Source organism: Camelina sativa, chromosome 15 (assembly GCF_000633955.1).
Source record: "Camelina sativa cultivar DH55 chromosome 15, Cs, whole genome shotgun sequence".
Classification (NCBI taxonomy): domain Eukaryota; kingdom Viridiplantae; phylum Streptophyta; class Magnoliopsida; order Brassicales; family Brassicaceae; genus Camelina; species Camelina sativa.
In genome coordinates this window covers 14,495,107-14,506,006 of record NC_025699.1, presented here as the reverse complement: position 1 = coordinate 14,506,006, position 10,900 = coordinate 14,495,107, and the positions used below count along the sequence as shown (strand labels likewise).

Below are 10,900 nucleotides of genomic sequence, written 5' to 3'. Positions count from 1 at the left end.
CTTTTTTTTTTTTTTTTTTCCATCAACTTATAGCAACTCTTTTAAAAAGGAACTTATTCATGCTTTCTTGCACAAATGAGTTTCGAAAGAAGAAGAGAAAGTTTGATGTTCTGAGAAGAATTATTCAGAGCCAGAGCCAGATCCAGAACCGGAGGCAGAGAACTCAGATTTGAAACTGTAATGAAGAACCATGACGAAATCATCGGCTGAGTCTCCAACCATTGCGCTTTGACGCTCAGGCAATGGAGTTGTTTGGACCCACCAATCAATCACGTTTTGTAGTGTCAGTGACGCAGACAGTGGCTCATGCCCTAGCCATATCTCCACCTACAAAAAGAGGTCAGAATATTAATTAAGCATTAGATAAGAGAGGAGAGAGACAAAGATAGAGAAAATATTAGTTACCTCGTCTTCGTTTTCAAAGACACCACCAATCTTAACCATTAGATACTTCTTGACATTTGAGACAGTCATGTTTCCATTTCTGTGAATATAAAAAACAAATCAATATATACCACACATTCAACCTACACACACATACACAGAAAACGAAATGAGATTATAGTAGAAACTTAGTACTTACTTTACACGTATGTAGGGAGATTTGATATCTGGAAGTAGCATTTCATTGTTTCTGTAAAACGAACAAATCAAAAAGATTCGTAAACGCTTCAAATATAATCAGATTATATCATATATAGGTTAAAGATATGAAAACAAAGAAGAAGCTTTACTGAGTCGTTGAAGCCACTAGTTTAAACCAAACTGGTTTGAAAACTGGATTGTCACGTCCTTCAACTTCCTTTTCCGCTTCCACGGGAATGGCAACTTCTGCTTTACTAACAGCTGCTGGAGGAACCGTCCTCCCATCCTTTCGGGGTCTCAGTCTCGGCCCATAACCATTTCCCACCGGTTGCTTACCCTTTTCCTTCCTTGACCTAGAGCGACCACATCCTTGTTTTCCTCTACCATTGTTCATCACTTTCTGACCAGATACCTCCTCTGTATCCCTGATAAGGATAGTGTTTTGATGATTCTCTTGGACTGGTACTTCCTTTGTTTCCCTATTCACAACACAGTCAACACCATTCGCTAGTTCAACAATCACAGAAGCAGCATCGTTCATGTTTAGTGGCACGACAGCATCGTTGATGTTCGGTATGCAATCTTGAGATCTTGATGCTTCAGCTTCGTCCTGTAAATGAATCAATTCAGACAGTAAACATTAGTTGCAAACAACGATAAAAAAAAGAACTATACATAGATTATATACTGACCAGTCCGTTATCTGGTTCGTTGTTGAGATCAAATGGCTGGAGCTTCTTAACATTAGTCTGTTCAGATACCATTCCAGAATCCTTCTTCTTAGGAACTGAAGCTTTCCTTCCACGTTTCTTAAACGTGATTATCGGTTTCTCCGAGCTCGGACAAATAAGACCTAGCACTACATTTCTGTGATTCTCCTCCATAACCACATTGGGTTCCAATGGAGCAGCAGGTGAGAATGGTACTCTAGATGAAGAGTCCAGGGGTGTAGTTAGAGGCTTTTTCTTCTTCTTGGAAGATTTCAAAGAGGTTGCTACAGTTTTAGGTTCTGCCTTTACATCTTTTGTCTTTAGTGGGAAGATTTTTTGCCTCAATTCTATCCACCCGTAATCCTTCCTGCACTCACATAGATAGCTCAAATCACATAATTGTTATACACCTGTTATCGATTGATGCAGATTCTAAGAAGTAAGCAAGCCAGAATAAGACCAGAACACCAAAGTCACATCTTAAAAATAAATTACATGTATATGATATGAAGAATATGGAAAAAAGAGACTATACCTGAGTTTCTCGAGAGGCAAACCACCAAGATCAACATTGCAGACTGGACAACAAGCTCTCAGTTTCTGTGTTGTTAACTTGTCATGTATGCAGTCCCAGCAAACTGTTGCCACAAATTGTATAAGTCCTAATTACATCTTACTTAAAGCCTCAGATATATATGAAACCATAACAAGCCAAAGAATATACTAATGTACAAAAAGAATCAAAGTTATCAACACTCAAACCAAAATACAACAAAACTATAGACAAACTAGCTTGAAATCACAAAGACATAAACTGAAACTGAACCATCCACTTGTAAAAGTAAACCCTCATCTGCAAAACAGTACTTAGCTTAATCCTAAAACTTACACAGCTATATACATGTTAAAATACAACATAGTAAGGAAGCTAAACAAACCAACACTACTCACCAAATTAAAGATGAACTTAAAAATTGGTATCAAAGTTTCAGAAACAATCTGAAAATATTTCTAACCTACATATGACATAACCAAATCAAATCCAGTCGATATAACCCATAAAATCACACAAAATTCAAGAAAAATAAAAATTAAATCGAAGAGTCATCTATACTGACAGGTGTGGAGGCACTCGATGATGGTGGTGGCACAAACGAAGCGTTTGGTGCAGAGAGGACATGTTAAGCATCGAGCAACGTCCTTCTTCTTCACTCGTACTGTTGGCATCTTCTTCTCTGCCAATCCAAAAAAACTTCTCACAAATCTCCGTTGAGATTTATAACAGATTAGCTATATATATCGTTCACGTAACGCTGCAGCATGGTGCATTTTCTATGAAGAAAAAACAAAACTTTACAGCTGAAATTGGAAGATTGTTGATTTTTTTTTGGATTTTTGTCTCTCAGAGGAAAAAAGATTGTGTAAGAAAGAGAGGTTTCGAGTTTTATGTTTTTTCAATAGGGTTTGTTTTGTGAATGTATATAAAAAGAGAGCTCAAAGTGAAAAAAAAAGAAGATAATCTTAAGTGGCTCAAAAAAAAAAAGATTCTTTTGCCAATGGATTATTTGAGTGATGCATTAGGTTTAATATATACTTCAAAAGCTTATTGTAAAGCAAAGTATAGAGCTATAAATTTGTTCATAAAATAATTTACATTTCAAGCTCTCTATTTTTCTTTTTGCTAACTTATATCCTAATATTTTAGCTTTATTGTAAAGAAATTACATAAATTATTTTTACGTCAGCAATTACGTATTCACCAAATGAAAATTTGGATTTTTTACCACTTTTACTAAAACTAAATTAAATGTGTATCTCGAAATTTTGTAATTTTCTGTGCATGTTTGTTCAATATAGAGAAATATATCCGCATGTATATTACGTGTCAAAAGTTCCGAATCTTTCCAAAAAGTTTTATAAATATTTAAATACATATTAAAAAATTTTTGGACCACAGTAATCTTCTGTATCAAGGCAGCTAATATTTTTAAATTATATATATATATATATATATTCATTTTTTAAGCTGTCTACTTTTTTATTTTCTTATTTTTGTCAACTTATATTCTAATATATAGCATTGCTAATTTTTAAAGAAATTACATTTTTCTATGTCAGTAATTACGTATTAGCCAAATGATAATTTAGATTTCTTACCACTTTTACTCATTTTTAATTAAATGTGTATCTTTGACCTAAATTCTCTGCATTTTGTAATTTTTCTGTATGTTTTGTTCAAAATAGAGAAAAATATACACATTTTACTGTATGTGTCAAAATTATGAATTTTTCTAAATAGTAATATGTATATATATTTAATTTTTTGGACCATACTAATCTTGTGTATTATGCCAGATAATATAGTTAAATTATATTTTTTTTAAATGATGCTAGCTTTAAAAAATTACCACATATTTTATTTGACAATTAGAGATAAATTTCACTAATTTGTCTTGTGGCTATAAGACCACTGTTTATGATGTAATATAATAATAATTAAAAATATTTCAGGAGGTTTTGGTTTGTTATAATTAGAGCTCAACATGAAAAGTTAAACATCCATAAGTATATATATATATATATATATATATATATGCATGATAATTGCATGATGCATTGGGTTTTATTTATACTCAGAAGCTTACTGCAAATTTATTCAAAATATAGAGTTTTAAATTTGTACATATATTTTTGTATATTTATTATTCAAGCTCTTTAATTTCTATTTATTAATTAACTTGTAGTCCTAATATTTTGCCATAAATATTTTTGTAAGGAAACCACACCTTTGTTTCCATTAGCAATTACGTATTCACCATATGAAAATTGAACATTTTAAAACTTAAATTAAAATTGAAATAAATGTGTATCTCTGACTTAAAATCTCTAAATAGTAAATATTCATCAATTTTTTTATGTATGTTTTTGTTTAATATTGTGAAAATATTTGCAAATAAAATATGTGTCAAAATTTCAAAACTTTCTTATAAATCTATGTATATACATTGAATTTCATCTTGCGTCACACCAAATTTGTGCATTATATATGCTAGATATACCATTAAATTATGTATATATATCTATATATTTATTCTTAAATGATGTTATTTATGTAAATGTTATCCCATATATTATTTGGTGAGTTAGAGAGAACGTTCAAAAATTCTATCGTTACAATTTACAACGAATAGTTTTAGAAAGTCTGAAAAAATTAAGTGTTCTAAGCTAAATTTTGTGTGTGTGTGTTTTTTTTTCAACTGCTAAATATAGTGTTTCTGAATGTATATTACTATATTAGAAGAACAATATCTCTTAGAAAACATTTATAAATCTCCTTTATGAAGTTATTGATTAGATATTCATAAATTTTACATTAGCCTTGTCTAAATTCACATTAATTGGTATATAAAGAAAAACTACGTGAAAATATTTCTTAATCCTTTTTGTAAAGTGTTTTGATTAGATGTCATGCAAGTCTAAAATTTAATCTATTGTACTTTCTTTGTCTCTAATAAATTGATGATTTAGAAAAAAATTATGTTCCTAAAAGATTGATTTTGTAGATTAAAAATTTTAAATAAGTTTTCTACTATATACTTTTTCCATGTGGCATATTATTTAGTGGTTTATATTTTCTCTTTCTACCAGAAAATAATTATAAACTAGTTTAGAAATAAAAAGTTTAACTTTTCTTAATATGTATGAAAATGTTAAAACATCAAATCTATTAGAGAGAGAGGGAGTACAACGTACTAAATATTTCCTTGTAGATTTTTTAAAAAATAATAATAATAAAAAACAATTTTCTTATTTTAATATTTTGTGGCGTTTTTTTATTAACATTAGTTTTATTTTCGTAGGAGTAAAAATACTAGAAAGACCATGATTTTGGGTCTTCACGGAAAGTGGTCTTCACGGAAAGAGAAAGTATTGAACGATCCTCTGAAAGATATCAATCTAGGCTTTTCCATTAAATGGGCTCATGAGGCTTTTTGTACAAGTTTGCAATTTGTAAAGTGTAATGTACCAAATTTTGAATTACAACATGGCCACTCTAAACTCTAAAGTCTCTTAAGAGAACATCTAATGTGATTGTTACTATGCTGCTTATCTTGAACTCAACAACTTTAAAGTCATGGAGAAATGCATGCAAGTAAAGAGTCCCAAAATCATCGTTTAAATTTTCTCACCCATTTGTTTTTTTAGTCTTGTAGAAATATGTGGTTTTAATTAAGTAAACAAATCGGCATGCTATTGTATATCTCCATGTCATTTGAATATTTATTGTTTGTGTTGTTTGGATCTTAATTTTTTTTTCTATATTATACATTTGCATTCAACATTGTTTTGGATATTAAATTAATAAGATACTAGTATAGCTCTATATTAAATTTATTAGATTTGAGTTTTTAACCTAGAATTTGCAAACGCATGCATGCATGGCCCTAGACACTTTAGCAATTTTTCGTCACTTGGCTAATTTTAAAAGAAATTAAAGTTCTATCGTTGCATCAGATCCAAGAAAAAAGTTTGGGTATTGCAATCATCAAAACTCATGAATTTCGTATTTAGTGATCCCATGGCACTCATTATTTTGTTTACATATATAGCTAGAATTTAAAATAGATTTATGTGATCGAGCTTGGTACTACCAATAAACCTTACCCTTAAACTCTACATTACTCGACTTCATTTGTAATATGCCTGAATTTTCAATGGACCTGGCCTAGCTGAATTAATATATGGCTCTAAGCTTATAATTCCAAATCAAAATTTATGATAGGAGTAGTATAGTTACTATACATAAGAAGAATTAAATTGTCATATATTGTTGGTGTATAAAAATTACTTAATTAGGACCCATAAGATTGCGCATTGCTTTATTTTTTTTTTGGGGTTCAAAGTCATTATCATATTGCACGTTTGACCTTGGTTTGGTTATTTTTTTCCGATAAAATGATCGGGCATATACTATATCTATATTTATGCGAGTATAATGAAATTTTGAATATGACACAAACATTGAGACAAATTATAAAATAGGATGAAACTTTCTTCTCGTGATCGGGAAAATAGGGTACAAATTACAATAACATAATGGCCATATGAATTAAAAGACCCATGAACATCCACATGCTCTTGTTCCCTCTCATGGGCCCTGAATTTAATAAATTCCTCCCACAAAATTAGAGCGCAAAAAGAGGTCAAATTATACTATTTGGAACTAATTGGAAGCATCAACGTCTTACATAATTTAGATGAGATTATTAAAGTAGTCTATAATATGAATGATTTATCAACCAATAAGAACCATAATAACTCGTAAGTCAACAAATTGTAAATATGAACGAAAATATTCGAATATTAAAACTGTTGGACTAAGTTTATATCCTCTTGTGGGAGTGTATAATAAATTAATTATACAAAAAGTTGTTATAATTAATGAATATCTTTTACATGGATTGAAACTAAGAAAACAAAATATTTTTGGAGAGATGGCTTAATTAATCTTGTAAATCTGCCGCACATGTATAATCATCAGTTAGTTTATAATATGACAGATTACGGACCACATGTCCGAAAAAATTAGGATTTCAATTTATGACGAAATGACAACAAACCAACTTTAATTTCTACTTTTTGTTTGTGGATATGTTGATTGATTAAAGAATTCGAGTAAGTGTCAATACGTAGTTGGATTCTTAAAACCAAACTAACACTTCTCATGTTAACAATAAGTTTACCAATACTACGGATATGTGTAACATTTAAACCAAAAAAAAAAAGTAATACGAGTATGTGACTTGTTAGTCTTGTTTAATACAATATTGTAATTAGTAGGCTTGAAAGAACAATGTATCCACATATCTCCCGTTACATTTTTTGCGACTACCTCCAATACCAGACAGTCATTTTACACGTACGGTTAGTTAACATTGCAAACTATAAATTCAATAATTGCTACACACACACACACACACACACAAATCATCTCCACTATAGCTTTCGCATCAAAAATTCATTGCAAATTTGTCACAAATATTATGATGAATCACAGCAGATTTAACATATTGATAATCAAGTTTTATTTTTAGAAAGAACGAAATAAAAGCTAAGATATCATTAACATAACAAGTAATTATTCATTTTGCGAAAAAAAACTATAATAACCCACACAAGAAACGACAAGAAGCATAGTAGGGATCAAAACACATGTACATGTACATACACATAATTTATATATGCATATATATCAAGTTGTGATTGATCATCAAACCGACAGACACATGTTGGGCAATAAATATGACACAAACACAGAGATTTTGAAGTTTCCTCTCTTTTGGTCACATTACAAATTTGTCCACATCTTACTGGTAAAAAAAATACTATTGCCCTATATACCCATCAAGTATTTAAAATTACAACACACATATATATAGGAGAAAACCACATAAAATCATATAAAANTTTTTTTTTTTTTTTTTTTTTTTTTTTTTTTTTTTTTTTTTTTTTTTTTTTTTTTTTTTTTTTTTTTTTTTGACTTTAAGATCTGTTCTTGCAGTACTTCTCCATTGCTCTCGGAGCTATACCAAAGCCAAGATAACATAATTAACATTTATTTAAACAGAAAGGAAAAAAATGAAATAAAAATTAAAGAGTTAGGAATGCACCAAGTCCAATTGCTTCAGATCCCTTCATAATGCGCAAACGTTTGCAAGACTCGACAAACATTCTGAAATAGATATTCAAGTTTACGGTTAGAACATTAGTATAGGAGTCGTTAACATTAAAAGCTTATTCTATAGGTTTTAAGCAATAAGTGGTGAGAAGAAGTTGTTGTGCCAGCTACGAATGAGCTCTAAACTTATTGATACTATTGTATAATTTGAAAGATCCTCTTGTCTCTAGCCAACCAATGCATGGTTGTACTTATTTATCAAACATGGATGTTGAGTATCTTTGGCTGTGTCTCTACCAATTTCGGAAATGTGGTTAATGAGTCAAGTTATAAGTTAAAAAATATGGAACGTTAGTGATTAAGTTTGACTCACTCCCATGGGACATCGCCGACGAGCATCCAATCACCATCTTTGTCCTCGTAGCTTGGAACATACTCAGAACTATTGAGGAGATTCATAAGCTTGCTCTCGTTCATGAAATCTATCATTCCTTGTGCTCCATAGTTTCCTTGAAATTATTCAAGACATTCAAAAATCATATAAATTTATGTGCTTCTAATGTCATTATTCGTATATACTACATAGTTAAGTCGTACACATTTAGCTTGATTACATCTTGTTCATATGTATAAGATGCGAATGTGTCGTTCTATCTTGGTCAGCGTCATGAGTTTGTATATATGAATAGATATAGTAAATAATATATTTGTTATATACCAATTTAGTTTTTCCATACTTTTCGATATGAAATTTCTAACACGTACCCATAGTGAAGGAACTGAACATTTTGGCCAAGGCATCAGAGAGATCCTGGTAGCTTTTGTACATCTTGAGGTCAACTTTCCTGAGATATGGAGCACCGTCCATGGACACCTTCACCAAGCCGGCTCCAGCCGCTCCTCCACTGCCGCTGCCGGCCTTCTCGCTGCTGGCCTCTTCCGTGCCGCTGGCTTTCTGCTGCGTCATTATGTTCTTCCTGTAGTTCCTCACAGGTGGCCATCCCACCACTTGTGCTCTACAGACAACAACATTATTTATAAATGTGTAAATCAACCGATGTAATTATTAGTTACCTTGCATTATGGACCATATTGGCTTGATTGTAACATGTATTATTTCATGTTTGCTTGTACGCATGTATATATTGGTGTTTAAGCATCAACCACACTTTAATTATTATTATATTATATTCTTGGTATAATATTGTTAGAAAACAAATTTATATCAAAGTTTTACATATAGTTTAACCCCAAACAAAAAAGGATTATGCATATGGAAAGTATATATGTAATATTTAACATTCAAGAATTTGTATTTTGTTCGTATGTTTATAGTTTGCCCCTCACAATATTTGTAATTTTGGAGGAGATATAACTATATGTTTTATACATGTGTGGATCAAATTGTTGATACGTAGTCCAAGAAAAAATAAATATATAAATAAACATGTATATATGTAACTTACTTAGCAGGGGGCTTGGCAGGGTCTTTAAGGAGAGTCTTCTCCTTGGTAGATGCGGCGACGTTGTTTAGATCAACGGAGCCTTCTTTGTTAGATTGAAGATTGAGCATGAGATCAACGGTCTCGGAGAAGCTTCTCTTGCTTCCCACCGCCGATTTTGCAGGACTCTCAACGGCTTCAGCGCCACCGGGGAGGCCGAGACAGAGCTCCGTCGCCTTGAGGTTCATAAGTTGTCCGATCATATTAATTACTTGTAGTGGATTAGAAATGTATTGTTTCTCTCTCTGAAGAGGTAAGAGGGAAGAAGAAAGGAGAGGGAAGGGGCAATAATAATATAAGGGAGAGAGGATGGTGGTGGGGTGTATGTATTCGTGTAATTGCATGTGCATGTCCTTTGCTCTTTTTTTTTCTTCATATGTGGGGTTTATGACACGTGGGCTTGATTAGATATTAGTTAATCACTTATTCTCTGTTACTACAAATTTAAGTTAAGATAATTTAGTTTAGTTAATCATCCAGCTAGAAAGCTTTTGATTAGTGACCGGGAAATTATGTTTTAATTATGAGGAAGGTCACATATTGATCAGGATCTATTGTGTATAGATTTTAGTAGGATGTAGGATAACAGAAATATGGCACATATAAGACTTACTACTTTGAAGAAATTAAAGAGATGTGAAGAAATATGGAGAGATACATGTATCTCACATCTTACCAAAATTTATGTACAGTGTGCCTTTTCGTATCAACTATTCGACGAATCCAATATGGGGTCACTGACTTAGTTACATATTTTTCTTAATGACTTAATAGCATTAAATAAAAAATAGTGTTTTGTTCAAGTGTGTTCAGCATTTTCACTTTGAAAATACACGAAACTACAATACTATATATCATTCTGTGTAAGTTTAGTGTTTTCGCATTTGTAGTATCAGTCCACTTTAGTTTTCAAAAACATCCTCCTATCACTAATACTAGCAGAGAAAATATAAAGCTAGCTAGCTTGAGCACATATAACTGTAGCTAGGTAGTTTATAATACTACCAGCTACTATATAAAGTATGAAACGAATTCAGATTGTTTGTAAAAGAAGAAAAGAATAAGTTCTCTCAACGTGTCTATGTATGAGTTGTATTAATTACTCCTTTGTGAGATTTGTTAATAGCCTATTTGTTACATATTGTCTCCTCTGGTCAACTGTTCATCGCATACAAAGCAAGTGGAATTGGGCGGTGAAATTCCGTTAATCAAATTGGTCAACATTATAATTAGTTTGTGTCGAGCAATACCAGTCATATATATTAATTTAATTGCATATGGTCTCCCGTTTTTTCTGTACCATCTTGGTTATTAAATGTGTCTTAGTTAAACGTAATGAATAGATAATACAGGCTACTACTAAACAAATGGAAAAAAAAATATAAAAATAATAATAATAACAGACTCATAATAAAAGAGTAGAC

The 10,900-nt window shown here is 31.3% G+C and overlaps 2 protein-coding genes across 2 annotated transcripts; both read right to left on the bottom strand.

The window, feature by feature from the left end:
- Positions 18 to 2,522, bottom strand: LOC104746780 (probable E3 ubiquitin protein ligase DRIPH). The gene is made up of 7 exons (XM_010468303.2): positions 2,414 to 2,522; positions 1,831 to 1,933; positions 1,278 to 1,662; positions 735 to 1,195; positions 584 to 634; positions 406 to 484; positions 18 to 327 (listed from the first exon to the last, which is right to left on the bottom strand). The coding sequence occupies exons 1-7, from the start codon at positions 2,520 to 2,522 to the stop codon at positions 121 to 123; spliced, it is 1,395 nt and encodes a 464-aa protein (XP_010466605.1). The 3' UTR covers positions 18 to 120.
- Positions 7,799 to 9,763, bottom strand: LOC104746779 (auxin-responsive protein IAA7-like). The gene is made up of 5 exons (XM_010468302.2): positions 9,441 to 9,763; positions 8,740 to 8,990; positions 8,348 to 8,483; positions 7,967 to 8,028; positions 7,799 to 7,879 (listed from the first exon to the last, which is right to left on the bottom strand). The coding sequence occupies exons 1-5, from the start codon at positions 9,677 to 9,679 to the stop codon at positions 7,839 to 7,841; spliced, it is 729 nt and encodes a 242-aa protein (XP_010466604.1). The 5' UTR covers positions 9,680 to 9,763; the 3' UTR covers positions 7,799 to 7,838.